Source organism: Bubalus kerabau, chromosome 17, assembly GCF_029407905.1.
Source record: "Bubalus kerabau isolate K-KA32 ecotype Philippines breed swamp buffalo chromosome 17, PCC_UOA_SB_1v2, whole genome shotgun sequence".
NCBI classification, from domain to species: Eukaryota; Metazoa; Chordata; class Mammalia; order Artiodactyla; family Bovidae; genus Bubalus; species Bubalus kerabau.
This window is the reverse complement of record NC_073640.1, coordinates 52,646,989-52,668,519: the sequence shown is the minus strand read 5'-3', so window position 1 is coordinate 52,668,519 and position 21,531 is coordinate 52,646,989. Positions and strand designations below refer to the sequence as shown.

Below are 21,531 nucleotides of genomic sequence, written 5' to 3'. Positions count from 1 at the left end.
TACACCCTCCCCCTGGGCCTTCTGGGAAATGTAGTCCACGGTCGGTAGCCGGTGGGCTTGGGCTCTGAGTGCGCAGGCGCAGACACGCTCGGACGGGGCGGCTCTCGTCCCGGACTCTGGTACCCGCGTACTCGCGCGGTGAGCTGACAGAACTCACCGGGAGCAGTCCCGGCTATGCGAGCCTCGACAGACCTCCAGACAATGGAGTCCAGAGTCTTGACAGCCGAGTGCGTCCGTGGTGCCGCCCTGAGGCCTACCGCGTGCGAGGCGGATTCTGTCAGATTCTTCCCTCGAGGTAGTTCCGGCGCGTGGTTCACAGGCGTGTGTCCCTATGTACCGGCCTCGTGAGCGTGTGTACGTGTGTGTGTTTGCTGCTGTGAGGGTTGCGGGACCGACTGTGCCTTCGGCTGAGAATGAGTTGTGTTTCTGCGTGTGTGTAATTCTTTGAGTGCCAGACGGCGTGTGCTGAAGCAGCACCTAACTGGAAGGAGTCCACGGCCTGGAGTGTGATTCGTGACTGAGCAGTGAGGTGAGAGGCGCGTTGGAGACCGTGGCTGTGCTGGAGTGTGACTGGGGTGATGTGTGTGTGATGGGGTGGGTATGCGGGTTGCTGTGTGGCGGGGCTGGTTGAGCGGCGGGTGCAAGTCAGGCTATGTGGAGATAGGTCCGTGAATCTGAGTGTCTGCGTGTGGTACTTCACGGGTGCCAGTGGCCTTGTGACTGGTACGCGTGTGTGATCATATGAGCCACAGATCTGTTATAAAAAGAATACGTTGCATCTTCTTGCAGCATCAGCTGTGTTTCACGACTTGAGCAGAAGATTTGTCATTTATCTCTCAAACAATTTTGCCTGTTTGTATAGAATGAATGGACTTCCCTAGTAGCTCAGAAGGTAAAGCATCTGGCTGCAATGCAGGAGACCTGGGTTGGATCCCTGGGTCAGGAAGATCCCCTGGAGAAGGGCATGGCAACCCACTCCAATATTCTTGCCAGGAGAACTCCATGGACAGAGGAGCCTGGCTGGCTACAGTCCATGGAGTTCCAGAGTCGGACTCGACTGAGTGACTCACACACACATAGAATTGAATGAATTTTTTCATAGAGAAAAATGGAAAATCATAGTAATTTTTTTTTAATATGAAGGAATTCTTTCCACTCTTCTGTGATGTTATGGGTCTGTGGCAGATACTTTTGAGAATCTTGGACTGAAAAAATATTTCCCTTTATGCTTGGGAAGGCAGTGTGCCATAGAATAGTGAGCCCACAATTAGTCAGATGATAACACATTCTGTACTCCCTCTCCCCTTTCTGAGCAATTCAGTCCTAAAGCTGTAAGATGGGCTTGGAGCCTGAGCAGGATGAGGAGGGTGGTCATGCAGGGAGTGGCTTGAGGCATTGGGCCTGGGATTCTGATCAAATATAAGTAAATATATCAAGTGCAATGGGAGCAGCCAAGCTTCTCCCTATCAGCGGGGAACCTCAGACATGGAAAAGGAGATGACTAGAATGAACCTTGGGATGGTAGGTTGAAACTAGATGTAATGGTTTGAACTCACAATTATATATATGGTTCTTGGCCTTCCTCAATCAATAGAAATTGACTAAAGGCCAGACAAGAAATTCACACAAGGCTTTACTGGGGCTCCTGCGGGCTGCAGTAGGGAGCATAACAGGTTCCCTTGTTTGCTCCCTAAGGGGTGGGTGTGAGCTCGTTTCTTATATGGAGTGAGGGTAGGGGTGTGTCCAGGGGTCAGACTGGAGGGGTAGCTTAGGTGGTTTGCCCACCCTCTGGTGGTGTTGAGTGCAGGGGGGCATGTGCAGTAACCCTGCTTTTGCTTCCAGCTCTTCAGAAATGGCATTTGGGGTTTGGGGGGCAGTTTTTTTTTTTTGTCTTTTTGTATCTTTTGGTCCAGAATTTGCCTGTGTATGCACACAGTTATTTGTAGTCCCATATAGTTTCTTTGTATTTTGTAGCTCAAGGAGAGGTGTGTCCAGGTGCAAGCATTGTAGTACTGAAGCAGAGGGCCCCAGGCCTGTCTCAGATTGATATAAAAATTAGTGAGGCTGACATGGAAGACTGTTTAAGTCACCTGGGATGGCTGTAGTGTGATCTGTGGCATCACGACATGGCTTCTGGTCTGTGGTGATGTGTGTCATGTTGCTGCATTGGTACAGAGTCATTTTTGATCAATCAAGTCCTTTTTAACAACTTAGCAGTACATGTACTGTAGTCTCATCTGAGGTATGCTTACTGATCCTGGTTGTACTCAAAGGAAGTGTTACTAAAGAATACATGAGGGACTTCCCTGGTGGCCCAGGGATTAAGAATCCATCTTGCAATGCGGGATGTGGGTTCAATCCCTGGTCAGGGAACTTGGAGCCTTTGTGCTGTGGAGCAACTAAGCCTGCGCACCACAACTAGAGTCTGTGTACCAAAACGAAAGATCCCACATGAGGCAGCAAAGATCTCGAGTGCTGCAACTAAGACCCGATGCAGCCAAATAATAATAATAAAAAAAGAATAGGTATATATGAAACCTGGAGAAATGATCAACATTTGTCTGAACTGTTGTTCTATCAAGCCAGGGTACACTCCCCATTGTAGGAATTGCAGAGGTATTCACAAAATGGATCATTACTGCTCCTGGGCAAAGAGTTTTATAGGAATTTCTTTTTCAGTGGAAACCTACCACCTGGTCCTTGGATGATGGTTACACAAGTGTTCTATTTATAATAAGTTGTTACATTACACATTTATATTTTGGGCTCCTTTATGTGTATTATTATAATTAAAACAATTAAAAACAAAAAGGCTTACATGTGTTTTCTTTCTCTTGTCTTTGCAGAGCAGACAGAGAAAAGGGATCTGTTTCCCTTAGAAGGAAAACATGTGCTTTCAAGACTCCACTTCCAATGTGTTCATGTGTCGGGCTGTTCAGCAAACTGGCCTTACTTTTTCCTTCGTGATGCAGTAGCATGTAGCTGAGAACAGAAAAAAGCAGTCCCTGACATCCAGGAACTGGCCTGACACTTACAGGTAGGCCTCAGTGGTATTGAAAGATAGCTTAGTGCTCACAGCTGAGCCACATTATCTTGTTGGACATAAGCAGTCTTACAGAACATCAGCATCAGGGTCACTCAGACCATAATGATGGGAGGCCACTTTATAATTTTGTCTAAGCATAGACAACAAGGTTGCTAGGCAACCCTCAAAATATACCAGATATCCCTTCTTCCAGCTAATGTGAATGGCTACTACTTTTTACCAATTAGAGCTTCACTAGTCTGCTGTCATTTCTAGGGTACATGGCTTTGGTTTTCTCCCAGTCTCTTTGCCCTTTATCACTGATGTTTACAATGTGTTTTGTCCCTTTGTGACAGGACCCAGGGATCACTCCTGCATTTAAATTAGGTACTTAACAACAGTAACAAAGCCGTGCCAAAAAAAAAAAAAAAAGTGGATTTTACAAGTCCTCTTGAAGAAGGGAGAGAAAGGAAGGAAACTGCTGAAGTGAGGTTGGATCCTTGGGTCAGGAAGATCCCTTGGAGGAGGAAGTGGCAACCCACTCCAATATTCTTGCCTGGGAAATCCTTTGGACAGAGGAGCCTAGCGGGCTGCACTCCATGGGGTCCCAAGAGTTGGACACGACTTAGCAACTAAGCAACAACAAACCTAATTCAAGTATAGGGCTTCCCTGGTGGTCCAGTGGTTAACACACCACATTTCCAATGCAGGGGCAGGGGTTCTATCCCTGGTTGGGGAACTAAGATCCTACATACTATGTGGCACAGTCGAAAAAAAAAAAGTCAAGTATATATTGAATACAAAGTGTATTAGAAAAAAAGCATTCTCATGGCACACTTACCCTGTATTTCCCTGTCTACTTCCAAGAGGCAAGGACCTGTCATCCTTTTCTTTTGAAACTTACTTCCATTATTTCTAAACTATATGCTTTTGTAAACTCATCAGTTTTGATACTAGGTGCTACTGAATATCAACGGTGAAGACTTCAGGTGTCTTAACAATCTACTTTCCTCTTGATCATGCTGCTTGGTTTCCTCAGAAGGAATCCTTCAGTTGCCTGCCCAGGGCACTTATATCTCATCTTCAGCATGGCCCCTGTCTCATCCTTGCCCCAGGTACACCAGCCCGGAAACTGCTGGCCCAGCCTTTGCAGAGTAAATCTGAGGTCTTCAGCCAGGCTGGGGAAGGGTCACAGGGCCTGGAGTGACAACAGCTCATTTGTTTCCTGCACACTCAGTGTATCAGTTCTGGTTTTTATGTAGCCTTTCAGGCAATCCTCCTGTTTCCTGCCCTCACCTTCAGAACCCGGCCCCTCTGGTTTCTGAAAATGGGAGTCTGTTTCTGGACTTCCCATTAGTTCAGGTTCACGTTTCCTCAGATCTGCTACATCAACGAGCATATTTCTGCGTCTTTTCAAAATTGTTTCATTGCCATCTCCTCCCTCCTTCTGTGTCCACGAGAATTTATAACCTACTCTTGTTTTCGTGAGGTGCCAGGAGGGAGGAAGAATTAATTAACTTCTCTGCTCAACCTGCCATGCTTATCTACAGAGGAATCACCTGTCTCTTCAAGGACCTGATTCCTCGACTGTTTTTCCTTATACCTTCTTACCATCTCACTCCCAACTATATGGTGACATTCACACATTTGTCCAAGGAACATGAACTGAATATCTGCCATGTGTGGGAGCCGAGACTTGAATTGTGATCAAGCTACAATCCCTGATTACGAGGGAGTCCAGTCTGGAGGAGGCAAATGTAAAAAGTCCCAAGCAGAGAATGTGCACGGTGCAAGGGCAGCATAGGGAAAGGGTTACTTCCCTTTGAGGTATCGGGGAAGACTCCCCAGAGGGAGAGGGGTCTAAACAGAGACGTCAAGAGAAAGTGGGAACTGATCCGACCAAACACATCTGTGCCCCAGTGAAATGGTAGAAGAGCCAGAGACATTCACAGAACTCAGGCATCCAACTTTCCCCTTGCCCCCTCATCCCTGCTCCAGGGGACTCTACTGGGTGGCTCCTCTGTCCTTGATACATACTGAGTGTAAAGAAGGTAGGAATTGCCCAAAACTTGAATGGTCTTCTACCTGTAGGAAATGTGGGTGAGGAGATTATAGAGGCTTTATTTTATAGTCATGGGCTGTTCATTTTCCATCCTTTTCCCCAAATTTCTGAAGAAATTTAATGTGAATTCTTTACTTCTCTCTCAAGCTGTAACCCAGGCCACGTACCTCAACTGCGTATCTGTCAGGAGAGCAGGAGGGGCACAGAGGATCCTATTCAAGGCCCAGCTTCTCCAAAGGAGTTAAACTTGTAAGGAGAAATTAAACACATTCAGTCATATTTGTTTAATGAATAAATCAATCCTGGGTAAAGAGGAAAGAGAACTAGGTTTGGGGAAAGAGGCTGGGGAGGTGAGAGAAGCCCCCAGCCCCTGTGGTTTGGGTAGAGGGGTCATTTGTAAAATTCATGCTCCTGTTCGTCCTTCTTGATGACTGTCTTGTACGCTTTCTCGAAGTCCTTGGCCAAAACAATGTAGCGATTCTCTCGGACAGCCAACATCCCGCTCTGTCAAGGGATATGAGTTAAAACCTACTCCTTGCACTCCCCGCCTCCGGTGATGGTACAGGAAGACACAGACGCAGCCCAAGACCCAGGGTGGCAATGAGGGACAGAAGGACTGCAGCAGAGTGGTTTCAAGAGGAAGGGTCTTCACACATACCCCTGCCCAATCTAGACAGAAACCATCACTCACCTCCTGACAGATGGAGTTGATATCAGCTCCTGAAATCTTATCTGGTCTAGCCACATCTGTGGCAGATGTGTTAAGGAAACCAATCCCTGCATGACAGGGTTAACGCCCAGAGCCAGAAGTTGCCCAGAGCCAGAAGTTGTTTGTGGGCTGTCTTTGTTATCAGCCCCTTCCCCAAACCTTGGTCTCCCACCTGCTCAATCTGGGTGGTGGTGATGGCAGAGGTGGAGATACAACCCCCCTTCCCAACGGTGACCTCCCCTTGCTTCTAGAGGAGGATACAATCTTCCAAGTCAACCTCCTCAGAGAGATTCATCTTGCTGGTGATAGTAGAGAAAATCAGTCTCTTCTGACGGCGGTCAGGGAGTGGAAATTCAATTTTACGGTCAAGGCGTCCCGGCCGCAGCAGGGCAGGATCCAGGGTGTCTGCTCTGTTTGTGGCCATGATCACCTGGCATCGGGGACAGGCCAGCTCAGACCTCTGTCCCTTCTATACTCTCCCTCCCACTGCAATAGCTGTCCCCTCATAGGCCAGCCTCCATCTTTCCCTGATTCCCACACCACACCTCCCCTGCCCATCCTGAATCCCAAACCTTGACGTTGACGTTCTGGTCAAATCCATCCATTTGATTCAGTAGCTCCAGCAGGATTCTCTGAACCTCCCTGTCAGCTGGAGAGTATGTAACATGGTCAGCCCACGGCATCCCATAGGCAAGGCTGCCCAAGACCCCAGGCCCTGTGTGGGTATCACTCACCCCCTGTCTGGGCATCAAATCTCTTGGTGGCGATGGCATCAATCTCATCTATGAAGATGATGGCAGGTGCGTTCTCCTTGGCCAGGCGGAACACGTCCCGGACCATGCGAGGGCCCTCGCCCAGGTACTTCTGTACGAACTCTGAGCCCACGACGCGGATGAATGCAGCTGATGGCAGGATGACAGGGGTCAGACGAGAATGGGACTCCTGCCTGCAGGGCCCCGTACTACTTTAACTGAAACTGAGCATTCCTTGAGGACATCCATTTCTTTGGATGGCCACTCCAAGTGGTCAGGTCATTCTCTCATGACCTGGGCAGGGTCCTAGATCCAGTCAGGAGGACTAGCTACCCCTCAGAGACCCAGCAGGCCAGATCGTGACTCCTGCCTATGGATGTGCCATTTTTTGGCCCAACATTTAAAAATCAGGATATTTTAAAAAATGTGTCTGTACTCCAACATGCCTATAAAATAGAGCTAGAGACATTAATGGAATCCAATGTATATTTAAAAAAAAAAAAAGGATTTTCAGAGTGCTTAAAAAACCACCAAGAAAACAGGCTTTTCATACACTTAAGGCATCATGTTGCCTCACCAAGAGGTCAGTTCCATTTGCTCAAAGGACCCACCTTTGAATATCATGCGAGAGTCAGGAACCAGAAGCACATAATTCTGACATAACAGGTGGCAATGGGGTTGACAACAGGTTTGTTCTGGGCCTGCCTCTCCTTTCTATCTTTTCTTAGAGTTTAACTTGTTTGTTAGTGTCTGGATGTGGTGTTGTGTTGCACGGAGCAACTTTCAGGACATTCCTTCCAGGTACCACAGAGAAAGTAGACACAGAATCCACTATGTAGACCTGGTCATAAACTAGGAGCTGTGCAGCATGTAGCCCTGTCCTTCTCTAATATGGTGGCTACTGGCCACAAGTGGCTACTGAGCAAATGAAATGTGGTTGGTCCAAACAAAATGAGATGTACTCTAAGTGTGAAATACATACCAGACTTCAAAAGACAGTACCAAAAAAAGTAAAACATCTCAATAAATGGCCATCAACAAATGAACAAACAGATAAAATATGCTTTATACATACAGTGGAATATGATTTGGCCCTTAAAAGGAAGTAAGTTCTGACACATTCCAACATGGGTGAGCCCTGAAGACATTATGCTAAGTGAAAGCAGGCAGTCACAAAAAGATAAATACCGTATGACTCATCCACATATATGAGGTGCCCAGAACAGGCAAATTCAGAGACTGAAAGTAGAATAGAGGGTTATCAGGGATGGTGGGAAGGGAGAAATAGGGAATTATTGTTTAATGAGTACAGAGTTACAGTTTGGGATGATGAACAAGTTCTGGAAGTGGATAGTGGTGGTGACTGCACAGGACCGTGAATGCACTTGATGTCACTTGTAAACTGTACACTCACAAAGTGGCTAAAATAATACATTTTACATTACATATATTTTACTACAATGAAAAAATTATAGAAAAAACTCAAATTTCATATCTGCTGCATGTTAAAATAACATTTTGAATATACCAATTCAATAAGAAATATATTTTAGACTAAGTTCACCTGTTTAACGTGTTTAAAATAATGAGTACTTAAAATTTTAAATTATATATATAGCTTGCATTCTACAACTGACTCTTGAACAACACAGGGTTTAGGGGCGCCGACCCTCTGTGTAGTAGAAAATCTGTGTATAACTTTATAGCTGGCCCTCCGTATCTGCAGTTTTGCATCTATTCATCCAACCATGCATCGTGTGAAAAAATCTGGGTACAAGTGAACCCTCAGAGTTCAAGCCTCTATTGTTTCAGGGCCGTATTTCTATTGAACTCGGCCTGTCTACAACCACCTTGCTCTCAGGACAACAGCCAAACCTTCTTATATTAGCACTAAGATGATTTATATTCATGCCCTTTCTGACCTCTTCAGCCTCATCTTCTGGTCCCACAGCCCCTCCTTCAGTCATTCTCTGAGCACCTACCACAGTTCGGCTACTGGGCGGGCACTGGAAACACAAAAGGACAGAATCACCAGTTCCCTGCCCCCACAGAGTTTAGTCACGGTCTACTCACCACTACTCGTGACTCCCTAGGTAAGTTCTTTCCCACCCCCTGGTCTTCACAAATGCTATTCCCTCTGCTTACTGAGTGCCTGGCAGACTCCTCACACCTCTCTTCTGGGACCCCTCTCTGAGAGGCCTATGCAGAATGGATTGACAACCCTCCTGGAGGCTATCCCACTACCTTCCTTGCTTTCCTGAGGCATCTGCTACTCTGTAGGCTGTCCCCACCCAGGCTCACTTCCTACCATGACCCCTTGCTCACGCGGCTTCAACTATAGGGGCCTCCTCACTGTTCTGGGACATTAAGCACGTACCTGCCTCAAGGCCTTTGCACCAGCGAAGTCCCTCAGCCTGACACACTCCGCCCCCAGAAGTTCACGTGACTCAATCTCTCAAAAGCGTATTCTAGGTCTTTACATAAATGTCACCTCAGAAAAGTCTTCTCTGACCACCTCCAGTCCTGGCACATAAAGCTACAGCCCCTGTTTTTCCCTATCTCCCTGCCTCTTAATTATTCTCTTCAGGCATTTAGCACCATGTGACATATGACCTATTCATTCATCTGTTCAAGTACTTCCTCAACTAAGACATCACCTCTATGAGGTATGGAGACTTTGTTCTCTTCACAGCCATGTCTTCTGCACCTAGGACACAGCTTGTTATGTATCAGGTGCTCAATAAATACTGAGTGACGAAGTGTTTATTTTCCTTTTTTCCTCAGCCAAACTGGGAAACTCTCCAATGCAGGGGACGTGTCTGGCTCATCACTCTATCCCAGCACCGGGGACTGCAGAAGTTCAATGAGCTGCTAAACCAATGAATGATCACTACAATGGCTAATATTTACTATACTTGCTATGTGCCAAGGTACAGTTTTAGAAGCTTTATATTGGTTTAATCCTCTGAATAATCCAGAAAATTAGGAAATGGAGTCACATAGAGGCTAACTTGCCAAGAAGTTACATAAACTAACTTACATAAGTAGTACAGCCTTACATAAGAAGTTGTAAGAGGTCCATATTTCAAAAATCCAGGCGGCCTGACCCAGTGCTTACCCACTACTCTCTACTGCTCCCTGGCTTAGTATATTAAGATTTTAAGAGTCCTGTTTTTAGGCTTTTTACAAACAGTAATACAGTGACTTTCAGACATCTTTGAAATTTACAAGAAATATATTTGTACAACCACAGCAGATATGTGTATGCATATTTGTGTGCATTAAGTTGCACAAACAATATGAGCTCTTAGTATGTGGGGTGAACTCTGTTGTTTTCTGTTCTGTTTTACTTTTTAAAATGCTGGTTAGAACCCATGAATTTGAATTCATAATTACAAACAGGCCATGACCCACCAAAGGAAAACGATGTCATTATTTCATTAATTCTCTCCACAATCATACTATGAAATGAATGTTTTATTAGATGAGGAAGCTGAGGCACGAGAGTAAAGTCACCTCCCCAGGATGGCATTGCCACTCAGTAAGACACACACTGGGGCTTTGACCCCAGAGCCCACATTCTTAATCGCCATGCCACGCTACTTCCTGGGGAGGATGAGAGAGCTGAGGGCAAGGTCGGAAAAGCCCAGAAGACCAGAGCTTGGGGGAGGGGCCAAGTGGCTCACCTGTCGTGTGATGAGCCACAGCCTTTGCCAGCATGGTCTTCCCGCAGCCAGGTGGGCCGTACATGAGGACGCCTCGGGGTGGGTCGATGCCGATCTGAAGCCCAGAGGTGGACAGAAGGATGAGCCAGGGAGTCCATCACCAGCTGGAGACCCGGTGGACCCGGCCTCTCCCTCCCCTGCCAGATCTGGCTCCTTACCTGCTTGTAGAGCTCGAAGTGTGTAAGTGGGAGCTCCACGGCCTCCCGCACCTCCTGCTTCTGGATGTCCATGCCCCCAATGTCCGCATACATCACGTCTGGCTTCTGATCTGGTGGGAGAGCAGAGCTGGGGCTCCCAGCCTGGCCCGCAGGGTCCCTTCAGGCCTCCCTGGCCCTGGGCTCCCCCTCACCTGAGGTGAGCATCATGATGCTGCTGTCGGCCTCGGGGGGCAGCACGTCCACCAGGGCGTTGCTGTGCTTGTGGAGGGCCACCGAGGCGTTGGGCTTGAGCAGCTCCCGGTCAATGGTGCTCAGGATGCGCACATAGTAGTTGGAGCCTTTGTAAAGGACAAGAAGGGAAAGGGGAAAATGAGAAGCTCCAGATTCTACCCCTAACTCTTGAGCTCCGGACCAGGTGACCAGCAGCCCCCTGGAATGCCTGCCCCTGGATGTCCCCCGGCAGGGCTCACTCACTGTGTCTCAGTGTGCTCTCAGTATCTTCCCCCCCAACTGTGCTCCTCCTCCTGGGTCTCTGTCTCAGTGAGGCCTGTGGTCCCGAGTCACTAAAGAGACCTAAGCCTTGTCCTGGGCTTTTCTCTGTTTCCCTCCACAGCCTGTCAGTCACCATGGCCTTCCACTGGCCTCCTAAAATGTCTCTCCAACCAATCCCTTCCCTCCTCCCCAGGGACCCTGCCCCGATTCAGCACCAGCCTCTCCCATCTAATTTATTTCTTTCTTTCTTTATGGTTGCACTGACTCTTGGTTGCTTTCTCTACGAGAGAGCTTTCTCTAGTTGCGGTGAGCAGGGGCTATTCTCTAGTGCAGAGCATGGACTCTAGGGCACACGGGCTTCAGTAGTTGTGGTGCATGGGCTTAGTTGCCCTGCAGCATGTGGAATATTCCTGGACCAGGGCTTGAACTTGTGTCCCCTGCATTGGCAGGGGGACTCTTTACCACTAGACCAGCAGGGAATTCCTCTTTTCCCATCAAGGTCTCCGCCACAGACTCTTGCTTGCCCAGACTCCTCTATCTCACCTCCCTAGTCCACCTTCTACAGTTATGGTAGTGACACACACATCTCCTTCCAGCCTCAGTCTTTCTCCTGACCTCCAGACTTGGCTGTCCTGTAGCCTCCCAGACACTTCCCTGTGATGTCCCAGGCTGCCCTCACTCTCTCGACAAGGCTGCTTTTCTGCCCATGTTGCCATCTCAGGGACAGCCACTGTCCCCGAGTCCAACAGATCAAAGACACACTCACTTTGGATCCGTCCCTCCCTTCACTACCAACTCCAGGGTCCAGTCACACACCTTTCCCCACAAGCTTTACAATCATATGGCTTGATCTAGAGGAGCAGAGGCCAGAAGCAAGAAAAGACAGGTAAGATGCAGAAACAATGACCATCATGAAGGCAGCACCTAGACCCATGTTAATAACAGCAGCTCTCACATAATAACTTGAGTCCTAACCAGAGCCTGGAGAAGGCAGTGGCACCCCACTCCAGTACTCTTGCCTGGAAAATCCCATGGACAGAGGAGCCTGGTAGGCTGCAGTCCATGGGGTTGCTAAAAGTCAGACACGACTGAGCGACTTCACTTTCACTTTTCACTTTCATGCATTGGAGAAGGAAATGGCAATCCACTCCAGTGTCCTTGCCTGGAGAATCCCAGGGACGGGGGAGCCTGGTGGGCTGCCGTCTATGGGGTCGCACAGAGTTGGACATGACTGAAGCGACTTAGCAGCAGCAACCAGAGCCCAATCTCACTTCACCTGTGTTTTCAAATTGTACGTCCCAACTCAGTCCCAAAGAAAGGCAATGCCAAAGAATGCTCAAACTACCGCACAGTTGCACTCATCTCACATGCTAGTGGAGAAGGCAATGGCAACCACTCCAGTACTCTTGCCTGGAAAATCTCATGGGCGGAGGAGCCTGGTAGGCTGCAGTCCATGGGGTCGCACAGAGTCGGACATAACTGAGCGACTTCACTTTCACTTTTCACTTTCATGCATTGGAGAAGGCAATGGCAACCCACTCCTTTGTTATTGCCTGGAGAATCCCAGGGACCAGGAAGCCTGGTGGGCTACCGTCTATGGGGTCGCACAGAGTCGGACATGCCTGAAGCGACTTAGCAGCAGCAGCAGCAGCACACGCTAGTAAAATAATGCTCAAAATTCTCCAAGCCAGGCTTCAGCAATACATGAACCGTGAACTTCCAGATGTTCAAGCTGGTTTTAAAAAGGCAGAGGAACCAGAGATCAAATTGCCAACATCCGTTGGATCATCGAAAAAGCAAGAGAGTTCCAGAAAAACATCTATTTCTGCTTTATTGACTATGCCAAAGCCTTTGACTGTGTGGATCACAATAAACTGTGGAAAATTCTGAAAGAGATGGGAATACCAGACCACCTGACCTGCCTCTTGAGAAACCTGTATGCAGGTCAGGAAGCAACAGTTAGAACTGGACATGGAACAACAGACTGGTTCCAAATAGGAAAAGGAGTATGTCAAGGCTGTGTATTGTCACCCTGCTTATTTAACTTATATGCAGAGTACATCATGAGAAACGTTGGGCTGGATGAAGCACAAGCTGGAATCAAGATTGCCAGGAGAAATATCAATAACCTCAGATATGCAGATGACACCACCTTTATGGCAAAGAGTGAAGAAGAACTAAAGAGCCTCTTGATGCAAGTGAAGGAGGAGAGTGAAAAAGTTGGCTTAAAGCTCAACATTCAGAAAACGAAGATCATGGCATCTGGTCCCATCACTTCATGGCAAACAGATGGGGAAACAGTGGAAACAGTGTCAGACTTTATTTTTGGGGTTCCAAAATCACTGCAGATGGTGACTGCAGCCATGAAATTAAAAGATGCTTAACTCCTTGGAAGGAAAGTTAGGACCAACCTAGACAACATATTAAAAAGCAGAGACATTACTTTGCTAACAAAGGTCTGTCTATTCAAGGCTACAGTTTTTCCAGTAGTCATGTACGGATGTGAGAGTTGGACTATAACGAAAGCTGAGCGCCTAAGAATTGAAGCTTTAGAACTGTGGTGTTGGAGAAGACTCTTGAGAGTCCCTTGGACTGCAAGAAGATCCAACCAGTCCATCCTAAAGGAGATCAGTCCTGGGTGTTCATTGGAAGGACTGATGTTGAAGCTGAAACTCCAATACTTTGGCCACCTGATGCAAAGAGCTGACTCATTTGAAAAGACCCTGATGCGGGGAAAGATTGAGGCCAGGAGGAGAAGGGGACGACAGAGGATGACATGGTTGGACGGCATCACTGACTCAATGGACATGAGTTTGGGGAGACTCCAGGAGTTGGTGATGGACAGGGAGGCCTGGTGTGCTGCAGTTCATGGGGTCGCAAACAGTAGGACACGACTGAGCAACTGAACTGAACTCAACTCAGCTCAACTCAGTAGTAGTTGTGAAATCATTTTAGATAGTCATGACCAGAATGCTGTTTAAAACAAAACAGACTGGAACAGGATGGAAAACTAATTAGAGTATCACACCACAGTGAAGCAAAGTATCCTTTGGTCAAACTTTTACTGTATTAGTTATATATACATACTTATAGAGGAGAAAGAAAGGAAGAGTATGCAAAATATGTAAAATATATTTCTACTTTTGCATCAGACTGAAAATACTCTGAAAAACACTATTACACCATGTTCCCTTGTTTGCCCTTGTAAGTTCCTGGCACATGGCAGGAAGTAGTTAACAGCTGTTGAATGGACAGATGGGTAAACCACACCCCTCCACGCACCTGTGGTGGAGCCCACGATGGCTGTATTCTGATCCACAGCCTCCAGAAACTGCCCGATAACCAATGGGATGCTCTGGATTCGTTTCACCTCCTCCTGGGCATGGAGGAATTCCTTCTTCAGGTTCTTTTGCTCATCCTTGATATACTCTTCCTGCACCTCCAGGAACTCCAGCTCTTGCTGCAGCTTCTGTGAGCAGACAGTGGAGAAGCAGGGGATGGTTCCAGGCCTTGCTGAGCCAAGGAATGAAGGTAGGGGAATTATGGGACGCTGGGCCCTGTGCAGGGTCCAGACTGGTTTTGTTAATTTCTTTTTTTATTGGCATATAGTTGATTTACAATGTTGTGTTAGTTTCAGGTATACACCAAAGTGAATCAGTTATACATATACCCACTCTTTTTTCTTAGTTTCTTTTCCCATTTAGGCCATTACAGAGTATAGAGTAGAGTTCCCTGCACTATACAACAGGTTCTTATTCCCTGGTAAAGATCCCCTGGAAAAGGAAATGGTAACCTTCTCCAGTATTCTTTTTTATTTATTTTTTAATTGAAGGATAATTGCTTTACATGATTTTGTTGTTTTCTGCCAAATATCAACATGAATCAGCCATAAGTACACATATGTCCCCTCCCTCTTGAACCTCCCTCCCATCTCCCTCCCCATATCACCCCTTTAGGTTATTACTGAGCCCCTGTTTTGCACTCCAGTATTCTTGCCTGGGAAATCCCATGGACATAGGAACCTGGTGGGCTCCAGTCCATGGGGTCACAAAGAGTCAGACAGGACTTAGTGACTAACGACAACAACAACGTTGATATTTTGCGGACTGGCTTTGAATGTACCTTGTAGCGGCTGTAGAGGTCCTCCAGGTCCTCTGGCTCAGGCCCCAGGAAGGACAGGCCAGTCTGGGGCCGTGACACAGACAGGGCTGGGATTTCATCCTAGACCACGGAAGGAAACTCAGGTTGGAAGGTCCCCTTATGAAAGAATCTAAAGCCCCCCTCCCCACTTCACCATGAAGTCACTTGGCCCCTAATAGGTTCCTGACATCATTCAGCACCCTAAATAGATCCTGGGAACTTCTCAGCCCCCTAAAGAGGTTCCTGAAGTCACCCAGCTCTTAACAAACTCCTTGGTCACACAGCCTTCCAAACAGATCTTCTGGTATCAGATGCCACTTGTAACATGTCCTCAATGTCCCAACTCCCATCCAGGGCCTAAATGTCTGATCAACTCCTTACCAGACCCCAATGCCCTCAACAGGTTCGAAATACTACAGGGATGCCTCAGTTGATGGTGAAAGTCACCATGCCTTCATACAGTCCTGGTATTACTCAGTTACCCCCCAAATATCCCTCATGAACTCCAACTCACATTAGGCCCTTATGTCACCCAGCTCCCTGGCAGGCCCCAAACATCACTCGGCCAGATCACAGATATTACTTGGCGCTCCAACACCAACTAAGCCCCAAATATCAGTCAGCTCTCCAGCTCAACCTCATATATCATTCGGCCCCATGGCCGAATCCCATACATCACTCACCACCCGACCCACTCCTAATGCCACCGGGCCTAGCTATGTCACAGCATTCCACCTAAACCTCGAAATCATTCAGCCCCAAAGAACCTCTAGCGTCACCGTTTCCCCAGCCCCGCTTCCCAAGCCCTACTATCATCACTCAGCCACCCAGACACCCAGCCCAGGCCTCGGATCGGCACGAAGCTCTCCACTGAGGCCTCCGAAATCACTCAGACCCACGCCTGGACCCCCAGAGTCACAGAATCCCAACCAGGTCGGCTTCGCCCTCTCCCCCGCGACCCACGCCCCACCGGACCTGAGCTTTCTCCACCAGGATACCTATCTCCTCCATAGTGACCAAGCCGGCCTCTGTGTGGCCCGGCCTAATCCAGTCACCGCTTCCGCTGACGCCACCGGAAAGCAAGGCCTGGATAGGTTCTGGGAAACGTAGTTTAAGACATCGCTGAGAGAAGGCTGAATGGGCGCGGTAGGTAAAGTGCAGGGCGGCTTCGTCCTGAGCTCCGCCCCCAAGACTTGCTCCTGCGCACTTTGTACCTCGCGGGCGCGCCGGCGGGCCCGGGGAGGTGCACGTAGGCAATAGCGCGCGGCGCCGCAGTCTCGCGCGGCTTTTTCCGGCGCTGCTTTTCGTGACAGCAGGCGGCGCTGCCCGCATTGGTTTTCAAACTGGGGAATTTCTTAGAGATCTGTCAGATCTGGCCAAGTGCTCTTCTTTCTTGTTTAGAGGCTTGGGCAGGGTTCCGCAGAGGGGGGCTCTTTAACGGGGTTTCCACGTGGGCTGCACCCGAGGATTGCCCTCCGCGCGGAGCCAGGAAGACCAAGGCTACTCGTAAAGGGTGACACCCTTTACCCGGCTCCAGACCCGGGGTGAGGAGCTCCAAGCCTGCCATTACCGGTAGCCGCTAATCGAGTAGAACCCATGCATTACGGATGGAGAAAGTGAGGCAGCGGTGCCAGGAGTTGGGTCACGCAGGAGAGCTGCAGACCTATACCAGGCCCTGTTGCTTAAGTTTTACGTGCTCAACCCATTGAATCTTGACAGACATTATGTTCCCTCTTTCGCTCTGAACGAAACTAGAGCACGGGGGCCCAGATCTTCTGTCTACAAAGCCTGTGCTTCCGACCGCGGGAAAACACTGCTGCTTATCACACCAGCTACAGTTTTGTTAAGTAAACTTTGTATTCAAGTACAGAGACGTATACATATCGTTAGTGTGCCGTTCAACAGATTTGCACAAAGCGAACACACCCATGGCTTTCAGGTGGCACTAGTGGTCAAGAATCTGCCTGCCAGTGCCGAATATGCAAGAGACACGGGCTCGAACCCTGGGGTTGGGGAAGATGCCCTTGAGAAGGAAATGACAACCTACTCCAGTAGTCTTGGGTTTCCCTGGTATATCGGCTGGTAAAGAATCCGCCTGCAATGCAGGAGACCCGGATTCGATCCCTGGGTCAGGAAGATCCCCTGGAGAAGGAAATGACAACCCACTCCAGTATTCTTACCTGGAGAATCCCATGGACAGAGGAACCTGGTGAGCTCTGGTCCATAAGGTCGCACAGAGTTGGACATGACTGAAATGACTTAGCAGCAGCACCAGCAGCATACTTGGGAGAACTCAGAAAATATCTTAATTATCTCTCCTCTTCTACCTGTATCATTTCTAGATTTCTGTCTTCGAGCTGTCTTCCATGTGGTCTGCCCTGTTTCCAATGTGTTCTAATGGTTCTTCATCTCATCTATTGAGTCCTTCAGGTCCAGTTCTGTTTGGTTATTATTATTATTCTGAGTTTCAATTTCCTTGGTAAAGTATTCTTTCTGTTCATTATTTTTATTCCTAAGTTTACCAAACTGCTTTTCTGAGTTTTCTTGCAGCTCACTGAGTTTCTTAATGACAAGTATTTTGAATTCTCTATCAATTAGATAGCAATATTCTGTGACTTTAAGTTTGCTTTCTGGAGAATTGCTACTTTCTTTTTGTAATACTGTGTTACCATGGTTCTTCAAGGTGCTTGATATGTTGTCCCTTAGCTGATATGTTGTTCTTAGCTGACGCATTTGGAGCAGTTGAACAACTCCTTTATGTAAAACTTGTTTTCCTTATACTTGGTTGTAAGGATTCAACGTTAGCAATAAGAGGCCTTTCTTGTGATGGGGGTAAAGGAGGAGAGTGAAAGAGCTGGCTTAAAGCTAAATATTAAAAAAAACTAAGATCATGCCATCTAGCCCCATTACTTCATGGCAAATAGAAGGGGAAGAGGTGGAAGAAGTGACAGAGTTCCTCTTCTTGGGCTCTAAAATCACTGTGGATGGTGACTGCAGCCATGATATCAAAAGACAATTGCTTCTCAGCAGGAAAGCTATGACAAAACTAGACTGTGTTGAAAAGCAGAGACATTACGCTACTGACAAAGGTCTGTGTAGTCAAGGCTACGGTCTTCCCAGTTGTCACATACGGTTGTGACAGCTGGACCGTAAAGAAGGCAGAGTGTTGAAGAATCGATGCCTTCGAACTGTGGTGCTGGAGAAGACTCCTGAGAGTCCCTTGGACGACAAGAAAATCAAACCAGTCGATCCTAAGGGAAATCAACCCTGAATATTCATTGGAAGGACTGATGCTGAAGCTCCAGTATTTTGGTCACCTGATGCGAACAGCTGATACATTGGAAAAGTCCCTGACGCTGGGAAAGATTGAGGGCAGAAGGAGAAGAGGGCATCAGAGGATAAAATGGCTGGATGGCATCACTGAATCAATGGACATGAACTTGGGCAATTTTTGGGAAATGGTGATTAGCAGGGAGGCCTGGCCTCCTGCAGTCCATGGGGTCACAGAGTCAGATGCAACTGTGCGACTGAACAACAACTTGTGTCTTCCAGTAGGTGGTGCAAAGCACAAGCTTTGGAGTTCTCTTAGCTGAGCTACCTCTGGTTATGAAAGTGAAAGTATTAATCACTTAGTCCTGTCCCTTTGGACCCCATGGACCCCATGGACTGTAGCCCACCAGGCTCCTCTGTCTATGAAATTCTCCAGGCAAGAATACTGGAGTGGGTAGCTGTTCCCTTGATTGAACCCGAGTCTCTTGCATTGCAGGCACATTCTTTACATCAGAGCCGCCAGGGACCCCCCAATTCTGGGTGCTCATTCTCAAATATTCAATATGTATAATTGAATATTTGAGAATGAGCACTTTCCACTCTTAGAGGCAGGTTCAATCCCTAGGTCAGGAAGATCCCTTGGAGGCAGGATGGCAACCCACTCCAGTATTCTTGCCTGAAGAATCCCCTGGATAGAGGAGGAGCCTGGTGGGTGAAGCCGGGCAGGCTACATTCCGTGGGGTGGCAAAAGAGTCAGACATGACTTATCGACGAAACAACAACTTTCAATTCTCCACTACCTCTGTTTGTGGTGTCCCTTGTGCCCTCATTGTTACTGTTTTTTGGTGCCTTGCTGCTGCCAACATTGCTGGCATCACCACCTGGGGCACTGGGAGGGTACATGCCTCCACCATGTCTGGGGTCTCCTGGCTCTGCCACAGGGGGGATCCAGGGTGGCAGGCATCTCTGCCGTGACGAGAGTGGTCAGGTTGGTGGGCTCTGCTGCTGCAGACAGGGCAGGCGCTGGAGTTGTGGGTCCCTTTGTAGCTGAATGGACAGGGTCAGAGGCCCTGCTGCTGCCGCTGTGTGATTCCCTGTGGCTGCGAGCATTGCTGCAGCTGGGAGGCTGGTGTCACAGGCACTGTCTCCCCCGATGCCACTGGTTTCTCAGCGAGATTGGCCACCGTGGCCAGGTTCCAGGGATCAGGTCAGGAACCACCTCGGCTGTCCCCCTTCTTCTGCCTCCTCTGTGTGTTCCAATCCACCCACCTTCAGATGCACACTTCTGAGGAATTCTCTGGCATCCTGCTGTGTTGGGAAGAGGCACCTTTGCTGAGTTATGGATATTTTACTGGTTGTAGATTGAAGGGGAGAGACAAAGGGAGTGTCTTAAGCTGCCATAATGCTGAAGTCACTCCTAAAATCAGACAGCATAGTTTTTCGTTTTGTATTTATTTACCTTTGACTGCGCTGGGTCTTCTTTGCCGTGCAAGGGCGTTTTCTAATTGTAGGGAGCGGGGGCTGCTCTCTAGATCCAGTGCACAGGCTTCTCACGGTGCTGGCTTCCTTTGATGTGGAGCGTGGGCTCTAGGCCGCGGCTTCAGTACTTGTGTCGCGTCGGTTTAGTTGCCCCTCAGCATGCAGGATCTTCTGGGACCAGGGATCAAACCCATGTCCTGTGCATGGGCAGGCAGATTCCTAACCACTGGACCACCAAGGAAGTCCAGACAGCATACAATTTTAATCTAACCTGACAATCTCTGCCTTTATTTGGTATGTTTCATTCATTTATGTGCAATGCAATTATTAATAAATTGGACTTATATCTATCATTTTATTATTTGTTTTCTGTTTGCTCCCCCTGTGTTTTGTTCTTATCTTTTCCCCTTTTTGCCTTCTTTTGAGTTTGAGTTGTTTCATTTAATTACTCTATTGGTTTCCCCAACACCTCCTCCCCTCTCCCCCATACACTTGCTGCTAATAGATGATCCTTCCCTGTCCTCTGACTGAAAAGAGAGTTTCTTAAAGTTTTTATGCCTTAGTTTGCTGCCCCAATCTGGGATTTGGATCACCATCTGGTTAAAGTTGGGCTTCCTTAGTGGTCAGACAGTAAAGAATCTGCTGCAATTCAAGAGACCTGGATTCGATCCCAGGGTTGGAAAGATTCCCTGGAGAAGTGAATGGCTACCTACTCCAGTATTCTTGCCTGGAGAATTCCATGGACTGAGGAGCTGGGTGGACTACATTCCATTGGGTCGCAGAGAGTCAGATACAACTGAGCAACTAACACTTTCATTTTTCATTGGTTAAAGTAGGAAGATACAGGAAGGTGAAAAAACCCACAAAACCTTACCACTATATCAGTAATTTTTCGGATTTTGACTTCCCTTCCCAACCTGCCTTCTCTCAATTACTTTCCGGGGTTCTCGGGAAGTTGCTTTCTGTTTTCTGGCTAGAACTTTTAGTTGTAATCAGTGAGAGCTTACTTATAGTAGGCTTGACCAATCTTAATGAGAACCATAAGGAAACACACACACAACATCGGCTGAGAAGAGTGACATTATTTTGAGTTTTTCAAGTATCTTTTATGTCCTGCTTAATTGAAAACAGTTGAATCCTGGTATCTGTTTCTGCATTCAGTGTATTGTGAAGTGTTGTTTTGGGTGAAGTATATTAGGAAAATCTGGCTTCACATGTATAAGCAGTTACAGAGGTATATTTAAAAGATTTACTAAAAATATTATATAAATTACATAAATATTATAAATATAATTATATAAATATTTTAAATATTATAAAATATTATGTGGCACAGGGCTTAGGTGGGCTTCCCAGGTGGTGCTAGTGGTAAAGAACCCACCTGCCAAAGCAGGAGACATAAGAGATGAGGGTTCGATTCCTGGGTGGGAAGATCCCCTGGAGAAGGGAAAAACAACCCACTCCAGTATTCTTGCTTGGAGAATCCCATGGACAGAGGAGCCTGATGGGCTACATACCATCCATGGGGTCGCAGAGTTGGACACCACTGAAGCCACTTAGCAGCAGCAGCAGGGGCTCAGTTGCCCTGCAGCATGTGGGATCTTCCCCGATCAGGGATCAAACATGCATCTCCTGCATTGGCAGGCAGATTTCTTACCCCTGAGCCACCAGGGAAGCCCTTGAGTACATCTTTCACCTGTTCACTGTTCTATACCATCA

General features: G+C 47.7%; 1 protein-coding gene and 1 long non-coding RNA gene across 2 annotated transcripts; one reads left to right on the top strand and one right to left on the bottom strand.

Moving 5' to 3' along the window:
• The first annotated feature begins 44 nt into the window (after positions 1 to 44).
• LOC129632588 (uncharacterized) lies at positions 45 to 5,364 on the top strand. Its single transcript, XR_008704595.1, has 3 exons — positions 45 to 295; positions 2,847 to 3,037; positions 5,235 to 5,364. It is a non-coding gene; the product is annotated as an uncharacterized LOC129632588 (long non-coding RNA).
• Positions 5,357 to 16,198, bottom strand: PSMC4 (proteasome 26S subunit, ATPase 4). The gene is made up of 11 exons (XM_055554371.1): positions 16,039 to 16,198; positions 15,046 to 15,144; positions 14,206 to 14,392; positions 10,623 to 10,769; positions 10,432 to 10,541; positions 10,235 to 10,328; positions 6,531 to 6,698; positions 6,369 to 6,445; positions 6,058 to 6,226; positions 5,779 to 5,834; positions 5,357 to 5,591 (listed from the first exon to the last, which is right to left on the bottom strand). The coding sequence occupies exons 1-11, from the start codon at positions 16,072 to 16,074 to the stop codon at positions 5,478 to 5,480; spliced, it is 1,257 nt and encodes a 418-aa protein (XP_055410346.1). The 5' UTR covers positions 16,075 to 16,198; the 3' UTR covers positions 5,357 to 5,477.
• Between the last annotated feature and the right edge of the window lie 5,333 nt (positions 16,199 to 21,531).

Coding starts and splice junctions, on each gene's coding strand:
- PSMC4 (XM_055554371.1), bottom strand. CDS start 16,074: ATGGAGGAGATAGGTATCCTGGTGGAGAAAGCTCAG. Junction 10,329..10,431: donor ACTTCGAGCTCTACAAGCAG/GTAAGGAGCCAG, acceptor TCTGGGCTTCAG/ATCGGCATCGACCCACCCCG. Junction 6,446..6,530: donor ATTTGATGCCCAGACAGGGG/GTGAGTGATACC, acceptor CATACTCTCCAG/CTGACAGGGAGGTTCAGAGA.